This window comes from Sander vitreus, chromosome 6 (assembly GCF_031162955.1).
Source record: "Sander vitreus isolate 19-12246 chromosome 6, sanVit1, whole genome shotgun sequence".
Lineage (NCBI taxonomy): Eukaryota > Metazoa > Chordata > Actinopteri > Perciformes > Percidae > Sander > Sander vitreus.
In genome coordinates, this window is record NC_135860.1 from 30481398 (window position 1) to 30498013 (window position 16616).

The following is a 16616-nucleotide window of genomic DNA, read 5'->3' on the forward strand; positions in this document are numbered from 1 at the left end:
TTTGACTTTTTTTGCCAGCCTTCCAAAAGAAAGCACAATGAAATTAAATGTTAACTGATCATTAACCGTTGTAAAAAAGTTTTTTAAACTTTATACATGTCCGTCATCGAATCACAAAAAAAAAAAGATCGTTATCGAGGTAAAATGTGCAATTGATTGTGATTTTTACTTTAGGTCATATCGTGCAGCCCTACCATCTAAACTATCCAACTAAACTCATGGCATCGAGAGAATAAGACCGACGGATGGATGAAAGGAGTAACAGAGGAGAGGAGAGGAGAAAGAATGCAGAATGCGTCTGTGTCTTCAATGACGGCTCGGGGATTTGAGAAATAATGTGTGCTGAGAGATGCAGGAGAGTGAGAGGGGGCTGAGGATTTATTAAGGCTTCAGCCATGAAGCCCTGTAGGGACTGCGGAAATAGACAGACAGCCTGTGTGTGTGTGTGTGTGTGTGTGTGTGTGTGTGTGTGTGTGTGTGTGTGTGTGTGTGTGTGTGTGTGTGTGTGTGTGTGTGTGTGTGTGTGTGTACACAAATGCATATACTATGTGCACACAAGTTTGACAGCTGTGTTTGGACAGAGCACCCTTGTGTGTGACCTTCTTTGTAGAGGTCCTCCCTGGCTCTGCATAGACTCCAACTAAAAGAGTCCCCCCCCCCCCCACATCAGTCTTGGAAGTATGTATAACATCCACCTACTTCCTATTAGCTGGAGATTCAGATTTCATTCTCAGATGAAGCCAGATTGTGTTTCCTGAAGGAGCTGGGTCAGTCGTTAACTCTCCTGTCCTGCATATTGGCCCAGACATAACAGCAAAGTCTGAGCGATTCCCCACATGGGAGCGCGTCTCATGTCTCACACTCTTTTACATACCATCAAACATTAATAATAATGCCGTTATTCTCAATAAATAGGACAGGTTGGCAGTAAGGACCAAGAAACCCTGAAGGTACTACAGTACAATGAGTCTAGGTATTTTTCTTTCATTCTGCTACCCTTATTATAGTGGCGCATCATAAATCACAGCAAAATAAAAGTTTTAGGAACAAAGGAGCTCTGTGTTGTTCGGCTAGCATTTTCCAGATAGCTTAAACAGCGGCATGGCAGGAAAGGTTAGCATCTCGTCTGCTGGTGTCTTGTCTTCCCGGCTGGTCATCTTCTGTTTCCAGAAGTCTCCAACATGAAAATCAATTAAATCGAAACACCTGTCTTCCTATAATGTGTACTATTGTATGCGGACAAATAATGAATGATGGGTGATTGGCTTAAAGACCAAGCTTGCACAAATATAGAGCCTTTAGGCTCGATTATACTCTAGAATGGACGCGTACACGGACAGCTGCAGACCACACAGGCGCAAATTAGGTCTGTTAATAATATCCGCTTGGAGGACGCCTTTCACACGTGCAAAGTACATCGCTATGCTTACAATGAAAAATTCCCCATAGGACAAAAAAAAAATATTTTCCCCATTGGCCAACATTGTAAAAGAGACACCTGTAAAACTGCTGCCAGGACACCTCGAACTCCAAACAAGGTTATGACTCTTTCTATTCAGAATTTTTAGACTTTTTATATACTTGAAAAACTTCCATCTAGCCGAGAAAAGCAATTTAAGAACCTGTGACATCACCACAATGTAAAGTATATGGGCCGAGTGGAAACACTACAGAGAAATACTACTGTGCATATTCAGTGGGTTGCATATCACAGAAGTATTAGAAGCTTTGTTTTGGCGCCATTTTGGGATCCTGTATCCAGTTATTATAATACATCCATGGCGGAAGTCGGTACAGAGCCTACGCGTAATACCATCAATGACAACATTTACGTCACACGCAGACAGTATAATTTCGGCTATAAAGGCGGAATCTACTCTAGTTTGAATTGGCTTGTGGAAACATGCTGTAAACATGACACTGTCATATTATCTCCTTTAAAGTTGATGTCCAACTTGTTAGAAAACAGCTGCTTATTTACATGTTGAGCAGATTCAGAGCAATACTATGTGTTGTTTGTCTGCGTGATGAATGCCCAAAGTCCAACATTTACTCTCCTCTTAGATCATATCAGAAACAACAGAGTTTTCACTGTCACAGTTTTACAGCCTTAAGCAGGTGTAGGCAGAATTCCTCTTGCCTGTTGTCTCATCCTAGTGACCGAGTGCTGTCCACCCAGGCCTTTTTGGTCTCTGAAGTCACTGAACAGACACTGCTGTTGACAAAGCACTGAACAAAGAGACGGAACGTGATCTCACTGCCAAATCTCAACAGCAGGGAGACACCGTCTCTTTCTTTCATAAGAGCTGCGAGAGGTGGAACAAAGTCACTGTTTTGGCAGTCGAGTCCAACAAGTCCTGAACTTTGTCTTGAGTTCAGTCACTCATCACCAAATGTAATGCTTGTCAAACTTGACAAAACTATGGAATTTGAATAGCAACAAATAAATGAATAATAAACACCTTAGTTACAAGCCTACAAGGGGCTAACAAAATTGCATTGAGGAGCGACCTAGACATAAATTAAACTCTAAATAATCATTTGTTAGTGATAAATAGCTCTTAATACCGAATATTATCCAATACACTTCAGTATAGTTTGTTTCTGAGTGATATATGACAGGATATAACTCAGTTTTGAATATCGGATGGATCCTTTGGACCACAAAACTAGAATACTGTTTCCTAGTATCATTTTCAAATTCAACATACAGTTCACATAGGTATATATATATACATATACAATTAGTTATACCATAACTTTCATTGCAGTTTTGGCACCTTTACCAGATTTATTTCCACTTTCCCTGTGTTGTTACCCAGTAATAATAATCCTACTATTCAGATGGCAAAAGGTGCATTATCAGATTTGGTGTTCCATTCAGAGGGTTGTCAAGGAAAGACAACAGACTTTCAGGCAGAAAAGGGGCCAATGAACACAAATGGCCTCCAAGATGAGCTTTGTTCTCTGCAACGCGCGCACACACACACACACACACACACACACATTGTCAAAAACACTCCCTATCTTTATGGCTCAGGCCAAGGACCAAAGAGCTTTTTCTGCATTGGGAAGATGTTCCTTTCTTTCTGCAGTACCACAACCACAGATAGTTACTTTGCAGTTTATGGTCAGTGGATGCCCATAAATATGCATGTGTAACAGCTCAGCCTTTCTCAGGTCTGTGTCAGGAGTCTCTGACCTTTCTGGGCTGTCATTTAGAAATAAAACAGAATTCAATGGCTAACAGGCCACATTGTTTTTCATTCTCACCTAAAGCCTTAAAATGTAATCCTCTGTCTTTACTGAGAATACTTGCAGCATGTGAGTACGACTTTCAGCTTCTGCAGAGGACTACACTCCTAGATCTATCTCTCTGGACTCATGGCCTTTCTGTATAGGCAGCTTGGTTCTGCGTGAACTGGTGTGACCTCTCCAGTAGCGAGTTGCACCACACCATACCAGAGGGCGCTGCAGTGGCAGTGGGGCAAGGCCACATCTATCCTCGCCTGTCGCCTGTCTCTGTCTCCTAAAGCCCCAAAACAATGAAAAGTTTATTGCTCCCTTCTTGGCCTCATTATTCCTCCTCTTCGCACAAGCTCTCATTGCTGTACGACTGCTCTCAGTTTGATGGAAAACACATTTCTCTCCTCAGCACTAGGCTACCGCTGTGTTGGCAGTAAGTCAGCCGGGCTGTCAGTCTCTGTGTTAGGAAGCAGTGTCTTGCAGTGTGGCAGAGGGAAGGGTAAACAGTGAAGCAGCGATTGCACTCTCTCATCAGGACATCAAGTTTTTATTGCAGTTGAACTCAGGTCACTTCTCGTCCTGCATTTCATTCTCGCTCCGCTTCTGCTCTGCTTCATCCTCCTCCTGCTGAAGGTTTAAGCAGTTTAGCAGCCACTGTAATAAGTGGGAAAGAGCTTTAGTGAATTGTAGAATAACGGTGCAAACAAGGATCCTTTTCCTTATGAGGTAGGAGGTGGGGTTTTATGAAAAGGCTGAAAAAGCCACAGAAAGAAAGAGCAAAGTTAAAGATAGAACGCAGAGAAAAACAGTGTCTAAATTGTGAAAAAGAAATGTGACAAGAAAGGATTTCATGTCGCCCTATTGTTCAGTTAACTGACGGGGCTGTAGGTGTTGTTGGGGGGATTTTGGGACGGCTTGGCCTGTTTGCTTGGCCTGTCCCCAATTTCCTTCATCACTCACTGAAACATGATCCCCTGTGTTTTTAATACAGGTTTCAGACAACCTCACACTTTCCTACCATTGTTTCTAAAAGTTATCCTGCTAATAAATACTTTCAGGCAGTCACGCCATTCAAATGGCATTTGTTCATCCCAGCTATCTCCTGCTTTTGTAATAGTATTGCAAAAAGTTCCCAGTTTTTTTTAATATCTAACTTTAAATGCAATTTCACCTTGTGCGAGAACTTTTCCTTAAAGGTGCTGTAGGTAGGATTGTGAAGATCCAGGACTTAGCCAAAAGATTTGAATATCGACAACTTCTCAGTCCCTCCCCCCTTTCCGCTAAAACCCAAAACTGTCTACTAAGCCTTAGTAAGTCTTACCTAAGTCTTACCTACTGCACCTTTAAAGTGACGATAGACAGTTTTTTTTAAACTTATCATTATGAAGTAAAGTTCATTGTTTATTGTAATGGCTATAGAATAATGACACCATTGGCGTTCCCTATGAGCCTCACTTTCCATATTCACCGGTTACTATCTCCTGGGAAAAGGAAGGCTCCATTCACGGCGAAAGCCCTGGGACTTGACAGGGTTCCAAACCGACGGTGTTGAAACGTTGTCTGTTTCCACTTTAAACAGAATATCTTAAAGCTAAAGATTGGATTTGTTGCTGTTATAGCCACTTTAGTCTATATCCACGACGTTTCACTTCCGGGATTGCTGTGTTGCCGCCGGAAATTCCGCCGGATGTCACTCTTTTCAGCCGGATCTCTGCAGGGTAAATCCAGACAGCTAGCTAGACTATCTGTCCAATCTGAGTTTTCTGTTACACGACTAAAACAACCTTTGAACGTACACGTTCCACCAAAACAAGTTCCTTCCTGAGACTGTTTAGTAGAGGCCCCATGGCTCTGCCGGGTGCTTAGTGCCGCCCATGATGATTGTGATTGGTTTAAAGAAATGCCAATAAACCAGAGCAGGTTTTTCTCCCATCCCAGAATGCTGTGTGGACTAGCCAGACCCTCCTCCGCAACACTGTGGAGGATGATAGCAGCTAGCAGCTGACCTGATGACAGCAAGGGTCCCAGGTTAAGAGGTCCCGGAGGTTTGGCCTACTAAGGAGCCTGCCTACAATTTTAAGCGAGAACAAAAATACATAGTTTTTATACAGACTTTTGCATACATTATATATTCTAGTGTATTATCATAATTTGTTTAACATGTGCAAATATTTATTTTTTACCTCAACCTCAAACCAGATAAAGAGTTGCGCACCCCCTGTGATCTTTGCCGCCCCCCTGAGGGGTCCCCAGACCCCAGGTTGGGAACCACTGCTGTACACCTTCACCAGGCCCTTTGATTTTCCAACAGCCTAAAGCCTTTCATCTTGGAGAGCAGCAGTCACTCTGCAAACATCCAGTAAATTCCTAGACAAAAGTTCCATCTGTTGAAAGGCATGGGAACTTGGGATTCCTGTTTGTCGCTGCTGAATCAAATTCACAGACTCATAATGCTGGCCTTATGGCTTAATTTTGTTGTATGATGTTTTTGTAGGAGCCTACAGCCACAGGCTCCTGTGTTCCTGTATTCCCTGTATGTGATAGGTGGTCTGAGCAGCATCTTGTAAAAATGAAGACGGCTGCTTTACTGGGATCCTGGGTGGGCTCTGTGTTCTTTTCCTTCAAATGGGGTGTTTTTGTGATTCTACTCCTTTGTAAAGGTTTGACCTGCCTCACTGAAACTCATTGTGAGCTGCTGTTGTGAAGTTGGGGAAAACAGGTGTCAACTTGTCAAATGTCCATTAAACAAAACCGTGTACACAGTTATGGGGCTTTATATTTTACTTCAGACATGCCTTCTAACATAACAGAGTATCCCTTTTCTATTTATTGAAATAACTGTGCATATTCAGAAAACTGAATTAAAACCATTTTTAGAACTTTGTGCACGGATAAGCCAGCATCACCTCTCTTCATTTCTCGCCCTGTGCAGTGAGAGAGCGCCCCCCTCAGGACCGCTGAGACTGCTCTCTGTATATGTGTGTGTGTCTGCAAAAGTCTATTAAATGACCCCTACCCTTTGAGTTAACATTTAGCTCTGTTAACTCCTTTATTTCCCTTTTTCTGTCCATTTCAGGTCATCTGTCCATTCAGCCAGATTAATTGCTGCTCTTCTGTTTACAGGTATGGAATGGACTGTCTGATTCAATTCGAGGACTTTGCAAATGTTAATGCTTTCCGGCTGCTGAGCAAGTACCGCAACAAGTACTGCACATTCAACGATGACATCCAAGGTAATCTTGTATTTGTGTTTTAAGAGAGCTTAACCATATCTTCTTTGAACCATAAAAAAGAGAGAATAGAAATTTGAAATGCAGGTTGTACATATGATGTGTTTAAGGGAAACTTCACTCAAGTATTTCTATTTATTCTCGTAAACAATGGCATTACTGATCACATAAAACATAACCCGTAAACATACTCTGATGCCATATGAATAATTGAATGCAACATTTTTTCATCAACTAATAGGAAATACAGTACATGTAGCTATAGATGTAGGTATATAAACAGTAAAAATGGAAATATGTTGTTATGTGTACCCCTAATTGTTTTCTAAAATGTCTTTGTGCATACGCGGTGCGTGTGAAATGTTAGCATGTTAGCATGAATGAATGCTAACATTTATTCAGAAAGAAAGCTTACCCGGCTTTACTGTTAGCTCATTAAACTGTCTGCTGCCTCCACCACGCTCCACTTCTTCTTTGCCCATTTTTGCCCGTGTTGATGTTGCTCTATAATACTCCTTAGGTACTGCTGCAGTGGCAGTAGCTGGACTCCTGGCGGCTCTCCGCGTCACCAAGAGCAGTATGTGCGACCATACCATTGTGTTCCAAGGTGCAGGGGAGGTATGTGCAGCACACTTAAAGAAATACTGTTTGGCTGAACAGCAGGCACTGTGGCCCAAAAAGCTTGTTAGAAAATAATGGCAAATTGAATCCAATCCAAGTGTTTTTTGAGTCAGATGCTTTAAAGACATCAACATCCTGGTGGTATAGGGTTTCAAGATGCTGACTATGTAGTCTCAGTTACCCTGTGTAGAAGCCACTATGTCTTTGTTTATGTCTGATTGCGCAGTTTTTACTATCCTGACCAGCAATAAGCCACTCGGCAGAATAACTTATTTTTGACGCGCTTCAGACTACGTTTAAAAAACGTACAGTCATGTGAACAAATTAGGACACCCATGCTAAAGTTGACTAAAAAGAGGAATAAAAAAAATCATCTTTAGGAAATTGATCTTAATGCCTTAATTAAAACAATGAGTAAAAATCCAATCTTTAAGGACACCAATTTTCTTTGAATGAATAATGTATCGTAAATAAATAAATGTTCTTCCTTAAAATACAGGGGGCATAAGTCAGTACACCCCTATGTTACATTCCCATAGAGGCAGGCAGATGTTTATTTTTAAAGGCCAGTTATTTCATGGATCCAGGATACTATGATCCTGATAAAGTTCCCTTGGCCTTTGGAATTAAAATAGCCCCCCATCATCACATCCCCTTCACTATACCTAGAGATTGTTATGGGGTACTTTCCATAAAATCATCTCTCAATGCAAATCAAACCAGCTATTAGGCTAACTGAAATAAAACCATGTTAATACATTATTCATTCACAAAGAAAATTGGTGTCCTTAAAGGTTGGATTTTTCCTAATTTTTTTAATTAAGGCATTAAGATCAATTTTCAAAAGAGGATTTTTTTTATTTCTCTTTTTAAGGGAGAATGAATACGTGTGCATGAGCAGTGATTGACATGCAGTTAGACACCCCCCCCCCCGGCCCTGATTGGTGCATCTGAACAGGGAGCTGTGGATTTTTGCAAATCTCACTCCAGGCTGTAGGTGGTGTTAGAGGAGCCAGATTTATTTTAAATGACCTGCTTCATGTAGTTCTACTGGAACATGGGGTCAGTTTCAGCAAATATGACAGAAAGTTAGTTTTAAGTCTTACCTGGACCTTTAAGACATATATGAAATGAAGACATCATTATTTAGGACAGTTGAAAAAAAGTCAGGAAACCCCAGAGTGAGACGGGTTTTGCTTGTAAAGCATAAAGCTTATTTGTATGAGGGATATTCTGTTTTTCCTCTTTCAAAAGGTACATGGTCTCACTTTAAACCAGACTGTATTGTAATTGTGTGCGGAGAAATGATTTCCTCTGTCTTTAGTAACATTCCTAATTTCTCATCACTACAATTAGTGAAACGGAGAGAAAATATTGTGATTTCAGATCAGATATTCTTTTGACGAGATGGATGAGTTATTGTATGTGATCGGCATGTGAAACCAAACTGGTACGGAGATGTCATGATGCTCTTCATCTCCCCCTCCTCTTTTCTCCCTCTCCTTTTGTCTTGCTCCCAGGCAGCGATGGGGATTGCTGAGCTGATCGCCATGGCCATGGAGAAGGAGGGACTCGCTAAGGAAAAGTGTTTGAAAAAGATCTGGATGGTTGATTCCAAGGGCCTCATTGTCAAGGTGTCTTAAAGGAACACGCCGACTTATTGGGACTTTGTCTTATTCCCCGTATCCCCCAGAGTTAGATAAGTCCATACATACCCTTCTCATCTCCGTGCATGTTCGACATAGATTTGTCTGGGGAATCACTGTAAAAGAGTATGCAACATCATTTGTTTTTTCACCATATCCATGTTATTCATCCCTCAGTCCTCCTTCTCCTCTTCGCTGTCCCCCACCATTTGCTTTCTCACTGCTTCTCTCACTCCACCAACAACGCTCTCTCTTTCTTCTCCCCTCTATCCCGCCTCTCCTCTTCATACTCACCTCTTTTCACCCCCAGTTTCCTCCAGTACAGAGGAGCACTTTCAAGAAATCCTTCATTCCTTCAGCAGTAAAAGATGGTTGGGGAGCAATAAGAATGTTTTTTCACAGTGTCTGGTGTTTCTACAGATGGTCTCATCTCTTCCATGTCCTCCTCCTCAACCTTTCCTCTCCACCTCCGTAGGGCAGAGACCAGCTGACTCATGAGAAGGAGAGGTTTGCTCACGAGCATCCACAGATGAAGAAACTGGAGGATGTGGTTCGGGAACTGAAACCCACAGCTATCATCGGTATAGTCTATATCCTCGACATTCCACTTCCGGGATTGCTCCGTTGCTGACGGAAATTCCACGGGATTTCACTCATTGAGGCCGGGTATCCGTTACCTTGGGCTTCCTTTGTGTTTGCATTCTAAACTCGGTGGATTTGTGAGGACTATGGTTAACTGCTCCTCAGATCTCTGCAGGGTAAATCCAGACAGCTAGCTAGACTATCTGTCCAATCTGAGTTTTCTCTCACACAACTATTTTGCAGCGGCTCTGTGAGGAGCGTAGCGCTGCCTATGACGATTCTGATTGGTTTAATTGGTCCAATCTGAGTTTTCTGTTGCACGACTAAAACAACGTAACGTGAATGTACACGTTCCACCAAAACAAGTTCCTTCCCGAGGCTATTTTGCAGAGGTGACGTTGCTCCGTCCAGCGCTTAGCACCACCCAAGACGTTTGTGATTGGTTTAAAGAAATGCCAATAAACCAGAGCACGTTTTTCTCCTATCCTGGAATGCTGTGTGTACTAGCCAGACCCTCCTCTGCAGCGCTGTGGAGGAAGGTCTGGCAATGCGAGACTGTCAACGGTAAAACAACAAGCATCTGATGTTTTCATAAGACAGCCAGTTTGAAGCTATGTGATTGTCAGACTGCATGTTAGATCGAAAAATCAAAAGATTTCAGATAGATGAAAGATAGATAGATAGATAGATAGATAGATAGATAGATAGATAGATAGATAGATAGATAGATAGATAGATAGATAGATGACAGTGATAAATTGGATGCAAGGAGTCATTGAAAGAAAGGACTGATAGTACATGTGTACATTTGAGGGAGAGTTTAAGGTCATATGGGGAATGCTGAAGATGAACTACGGAATTTTCGGTCCGTGTTTAAAGCCAAGTTCAGATCAACGATTTGCGACGAGACGAGTTGAAACTTGCCATTACTTGCAATTTGCCAGTCTGCAACGTTCTGAAAGCTGCCAGTCTACACCGACGAGACTGTGTATCATCTCCATAGCGACGACTTTCTGTACTTCCGTTCTAACTTCCGAATTTTCAAGGTTTTTTCGTAGCTGGATATATTTGTATCGTCTGAGAATATGAACAACCGTAGTGATAGTTAGCTGCTTGCTACAGTTGCGTTTGTATTAGTAATGAAACGGCACAAAACAATGTTTTATTTCTCTGATTCACTGCTTTGTTCTAACGCTGCTCCCTCTCTTCATCTACTCTCTAGCTCGCTCGTGCTCGAAAGAGCCTCCGTCAAAAACATTTCAACCAGCTCATGGTTTGTAAATCGACCAGCTGACTTGCTATGAGCTGCTTGCCTGTTGTTCCAAAACCAGCCGCTGGCGACTTGACAAGCTGAGGCTCAGGCAACGGCGTCAGCTGTTGGGAAAGCTCCTAAAGAAGCAGACTGAAATAGGCCTGGGCAATATGGAGAAAATCAAATAACACGTTTTATTTTTTTACCTAATTCCTTGATATTGATAGTACCTTGATAATGTAGGGTTGACTATTGGTGCTTTCACAAAATAGTTACACAATGAGATTTTTGATAAATAATCATCAGTAATGTGGATATAATGACTAATTGGTTAAATGCCAATTTTCAAAATCTAAGATGATATCAAGCCTCATATCACGATATCGATATAATTTCGATATATTGCCCAGCCCTAGACTGAAATGGGATATTTTGCACATTGACGGCCTGCGTTCTGTCTCAGGTGTGGCGGCTATTGCCGGAGCCTTCAGCGAGCAGATCATCAGAGACATGGCTTCCTTCAATGAACGCCCAATCATCTTTGCGCTCAGCAACCCTACCAGCAAAGCAGAATGCACTGCTGAGCAATGTTACACACTCACAGAGGTATTCACTCAGGACTCTCTTCATCGCAGTGATATTCTCATACATGGCCATGAATGGTTTCCTTGGTCATCTCTAATGAATGGGCGAATTAAACCAATAATAATCCTCATTGTGCTGCAGGGGCGGGGCATCTTTGCCAGTGGCAGCCCATTTGATCCCGTCACCCTGTCCAATGGGAGGACGTTCTACCCTGGTCAGGGAAACAATGCCTACATCTTCCCCGGTGTAGGCCTGAGTGTCACCGTTTGTGGCATTCAACATATTACAGAGGGAATCTTCCTTGCTGCAGCAGAGGTAACACACTGACATAATCAGTACATACACACCCTTTTTGTGTATTTTATATTATTATTTAATGAACGCGGCAATTTGTACGATCAATTGTGTTATCAATAACTCATCCTGTCACTGAACCTCTTCTCCTGAAGTCTCAGTAAAGCCATATCTTGACAACGAAATGAATGCCTGGAGCTTTTTAATGGTACATAACTGACGGCGATAGGCGAGGTATAATTCCTTTTTTCTTGTTTGGCTCTAAGTCTGAGTCAGAATGTGACTAGAAACAGTTCACACCACAAATCTCTCTCTTTATATATTTCAATCAGGAGAGACAAGTGAATTAAGTAAAGATGAATGTTTATTATAACAGATGGTAAACAACCGCACACATAATAGCAGCATTAAATGTACTAAAGGCAGAGAATCATATTTAAACAGAGGCAGCAGTAGGGTGATAGGCTAACAATGTAGCTGTGTCGCTGTGCTGTCGGATGGATGAGATCAGCTGATGTGACCAGCTGATGAGAACAGCTGATATCATGATTGAGAAGTGAACGGCACATGAATGAGAAATAAACCTAGGCTAGTCTTCCTGCCTGAACTGACTGTGTGCTATAGCTTCATATGTCATACACTTAGCTGAGCGAGGTCAGACTCGTGAAAAACCAGTCGGCATGTTGTGATGACTTTCTTCGCTGCCGTAACCTGAGCTGTGTGTTCACCATTCGACAGGCTCTTGCTCACCTGGTGACGGAGAAAGACCTGGCGGAGGGAAGGTTGTATCCTCCTCTCAGCTCCATCAGGGACGTCTCTCTCAAACTGGCTGTAAAGGTTAGAGCTCATTGTACACACAAGGAAGAGCAGATGTACGCTGCCATGTCTCGGTAACACTTTATAATAACCATCACTAATAAATGGTAAATTGATAGTTAATCAAACTTAAGTTAAAAGTGATTTTACTGTTAACAAACAATGTCATAAAAATGAATAACGTTAAATTATTATTAGTCATGCTATAATTCATGTTATTATTTTACAGTTTGTTGTTGCACACATCCTAACATTTTATATATTATATTAAGTATTTGTTAATGATTACAAAATTATGTATAAACCTTTACGGAATTGTTTGTAAACTGTCAATAAACGTTATTTGGATGGCAATTATAAACTTAATACAAATTTTAATACCTTTTTAAAGGACTAAATTAACCTAGGGGTTAATAACATATGTGTACCGAGTCGACCGGTCTCTGGGACATGTTTTCATGCTAATCGAATGTGTCTCTAGCTTGAAACAAGCTAGCGCAAACCGGTGATTAGCTGCTAACGCTAGCTTTCGGGGCAGAGGGTAAATCGCTATTTTCTACCACTAACAAGGCTCAAAATAGCACCACACTTCAACGGTAGCATAATTAGGGTCCCTACATGTAAACCGAAGCATTGAGAACTTTGTAACTGTACAGACAGTTTATTAAAAAGATAGATTATAAAGACAGTAGCGTTCGTGTTTACATGCGGGCGCCATCTTTGAAAAACGCTGTGTTTGAGCTATGTTACTGTTTACTGGTTGCACGGCGTTCGTGGTTCGACTGCTCATGACTGTTTTCCAAGATGGCAAGACTGTCTTTCTAAACTTATCTTTTTAATAAACTGTCTTTACACTTAAAAAGTTCTCAATGCTTCGGTTTACATGTAGCGACCCTCATTATGCTACCGTTGAAGTGTGGTGCTATTTTGAGCTTTGTTAGTGGTAGAAAATAGTGATTTACCCTCTGCCCTGAAAGCTAACATTAGCAGGTAACCACCGGTTTTGCGGTAGCTTGTTTCAAGCTAGAGACACATTCGATTAGCATGAAAACATGTCCCAGAGAACAGTCGACTCGGTACACATATGTTATTAACCTCTAGGTTCATTTTGCGCCAGAATTGTCCTTTAATGATTAATACATACTTTGTAAAGCATCTATAAACAGTGGTTAGATGGTTGTTATCAGTGCACAAATAAACAGATCTTCTTTTTTATAGATCACCAAATAAAGATTTAATGGGGCCAAATGAATGTTACTTGATGCTTTATTAACCTACTTATTAATGAATCATTAACTAATTATTATCAGCATTAGTTGCAACTTTATAATAGCCATCCAAATAATGTTTATGGATGGTTTACAAAACACTTATTAACAATTGACAAATGATTAATTTTCTATCTAAATGAATGAACGCTTTCTTTCATAATACACTAATAATAAAATAGCATCAATTAAAACATTAGTAATAATTAGTAAACAGTATAAATAATTTCATTTAAGATAGATATTTACATACAGATATAGACATTTTATTGATCCTTTCAGAAATTCATCTTGCACCATACAGCTCATCAGACAGACCATAGACAACAGACAACAACAGGACCGCTGATACCCATGTCTCTTTGAGTCTAGTTGTATGGGGTCTGATTTTCTCCAACGCTGTGCATTACAGGTCATGGAGTATGCCTATGAGCACAACATGGCGACACTTTACCCGGAGCCGTCCGACAAAGAAGCATATTTGCACTCCCTTACCTATATCACTGATTATGATGAGTTTGCTGTGGACTCGTACCGCTGGCCAGAGGACAGTATGACTATGCAGTCGTGCAAACTTTAAAACACTGGACAGAGAGACGGAATGAGCGCTGGAGGGCTACAGCAAATACTGACATGACATGCGATATCATCACAAGACATGATGTTGGGATATGAAAGAGGCTGTGTGTAGAATTGTCTCATTTATATATCACTGTAAAATTAATGGTGACAACACATGTCGAGTTATTGGGCTTCATGTCTTTGATGTCTCCCTCTCCAGTAAAAAAGCATTTTATAGCAATTTATAAATCACTGAACCAAATGAAGCTGACAAAATGTGAAACAGAAAGCACTTTGCAGAACTTATATATTTAATATTCCACTAATGGTTGTTATCACATTGAATTTTATAATAATACATTTGGGGAAAGTCCTTCACAGGTTACTTTTAGTTGTACTGTAATAGGCAGTTTTTATGACTGTGTCAGCTATAATCCAAAAACTCTTTGTCAAATAAAAATGGTTTTGATTCATGTTTTTCACGTCTAATTACATTTGTACTGAAGAAAGACAAGGGTGTGTCGAGTACAACAAGTCCTCCGGAGATCGTGGTTTGGGTTTACATTTGGTTACGCTAGTGACACTGAACATGACGAAGTTCCATTAAAAGTTTTTTAAAAACTCGCTGTTTAATTTCTTTTTTCTAACAGGACACAAACCCTGATTTCCTGGGGGAAAGTCCTGTGTTTTTTTTTTGTTTTTTTTTATCCCATCCACCACTCCAACCTACTTCTTTAAGCAGAACTTTGTCACATTACTTCCCGCTTTGGTCCGGTCATAAGTACTGTGGCCACTAGAGAGCGCTGTCACTATAAAAGTAAATATCAGTCATAATTGTAGCTTGAACAAAAAACCTATGGGACCGTTTTTCGGGGGAGTACAGTCCCGTTGAGTATTAGATATAAAAGGTAATAAAGGTATTAGAATTTTTAAAGAAATGCTTAGAAAACATTTTTACAGCAACACACATTCTCTTGATTACTTAACTGTAATTATCAGGTAAACTGAACTACCAACTGCCACTGATACGGCAACATATCACGGAGCTCTGTAGCCGCCTACCAGTAACCTACTGTCAGGTAAAGTCAACTATCAAGTGCCGCTGATTCGGTGACATCTCACGGAGCTCTGTAGCCTGCGTCATGTCGACTATTTTCATAAGATATCATACGCAGGGTGCGATTTGCCGCGGGGATTGCATGGGATTTCCCCCTTTCTGGTCTACATATCCCTGCCTCTGCTGAATTGTTTTTATCCCCGGTGGGGACAAAATGTATCCCCCCTCAAAGTGATCAATGCTACTTCACTAATAGACCATTATATACCCAAAATAGTAGCATTTTAAACTAAGGAAGCAAGCACTGTAATGGTAACAGTCTATATTGCGAGAGAACGATAAAATCAGAGCGGCACTTGCTGGTTGTATTTAGCCGCTGCAGAGCTCCGGGACGCCGGCTTCCAGCGGTTGTTTGGCCGCCAACAGGTGACTGTGAGCCAGGTACAGACACCGCCAGATGACAGCCCTATCAGGGGCCGTGGTAGTGGAGTTTTGCCAGAAAAAGTGAGCGTCATGCAGAGATGACAGTTAAGACATTCCTGAGGAACGATCAAGCGTTTCCTAGGTGAAAGTATTTTGTTTTCGCCGCAAAGTGAACTCCGCTCTCCGCCTTGAAAGTGTTGTGTTTTCCATTGAATATTGAAGTGCATATTTAAGTGTTTTGGCATGCCTGGCACTATATCCAATATCCAATGTATTGCAAGGGGGATTTACATTTGCACGTTTTGTTTTGTTGTGCATGATCAAAAAACATCCCCCCTTCTTTTTTTGTGATCAACTTTTTTTATTGGCACCTTCAACAATACAAAACAAATTCCACAACGTGTGACTAATAGGTAATAGCAGATGGTGCACAGAGCAGATAAACACAAATTGAACAAGAACAAAAACCCTCTCCACCCTTCTGCTTTTTTCACAAATCGCACCCTGATCATACGTATCGTATCGGTGTGCATAGATGTGCATACATTTTCGTACAATATTGTACGATCCCATTCATGAGAATGTGTTGCCCAGTGACCCTAACTGCCTTGTTAAATAGCATTTGCTTTACTGTGAGTAACCAATTTGAAAATGCTCTGCAAGGTGGTTCTGAAATCAGGGCTGGGAATCTAACAGCATTCCAGGCCAATCCCGCACATTCAGGCCACGTACACTGTAACTTTTTTTTTCTGTTTACTCTTTACGTAAAGTTTAGTGTGTATAAGGGCTTAGAACATTATGATGGGAGTATATGGTGCCCATTCCCATGCTCTATTATGTCTCATAAGTTGTTGCAGCAATGTTTGGGTTGATACCATTTGTTACTCGAATTGATAAAAATGGTCAAAAATCCCTCCAAAACACCACATTAAGACATCAAGAGGAACACTATAGAAAAATCATTGCTGTGATTTGGTATCATAAACTTTAAGAACTGGATTTTTTTCGGAAAATTGGATGGCAAGCATTTCTGTT

At 41.0% G+C, this 16616-nt stretch overlaps 1 protein-coding gene across 2 annotated transcripts in view; it reads left to right on the forward strand.

Moving 5' to 3' along the window:
* Positions 1 to 14578, forward strand: part of me1 (malic enzyme 1, NADP(+)-dependent, cytosolic) — a 120754-nt gene extending 106176 nt beyond the window's left edge. For both annotated transcript variants that reach the window (XM_078253692.1, XM_078253693.1), the window contains exons 7-14: positions 6370 to 6479; positions 6997 to 7094; positions 8618 to 8731; positions 9219 to 9324; positions 11041 to 11183; positions 11304 to 11477; positions 12195 to 12293; positions 13953 to 14578. In XM_078253692.1, coding sequence (XP_078109818.1) covers positions 6370 to 6479; positions 6997 to 7094; positions 8618 to 8731; positions 9219 to 9324; positions 11041 to 11183; positions 11304 to 11477; positions 12195 to 12293; positions 13953 to 14120 — 1012 coding nt within the window. In that variant the 3' untranslated portion in view covers positions 14121 to 14578. The remainder of the gene's footprint in view (positions 1 to 6369; positions 6480 to 6996; positions 7095 to 8617; positions 8732 to 9218; positions 9325 to 11040; positions 11184 to 11303; positions 11478 to 12194; positions 12294 to 13952) is intronic.
* Positions 14579 to 16616: the final 2038 nt, after the last annotated feature.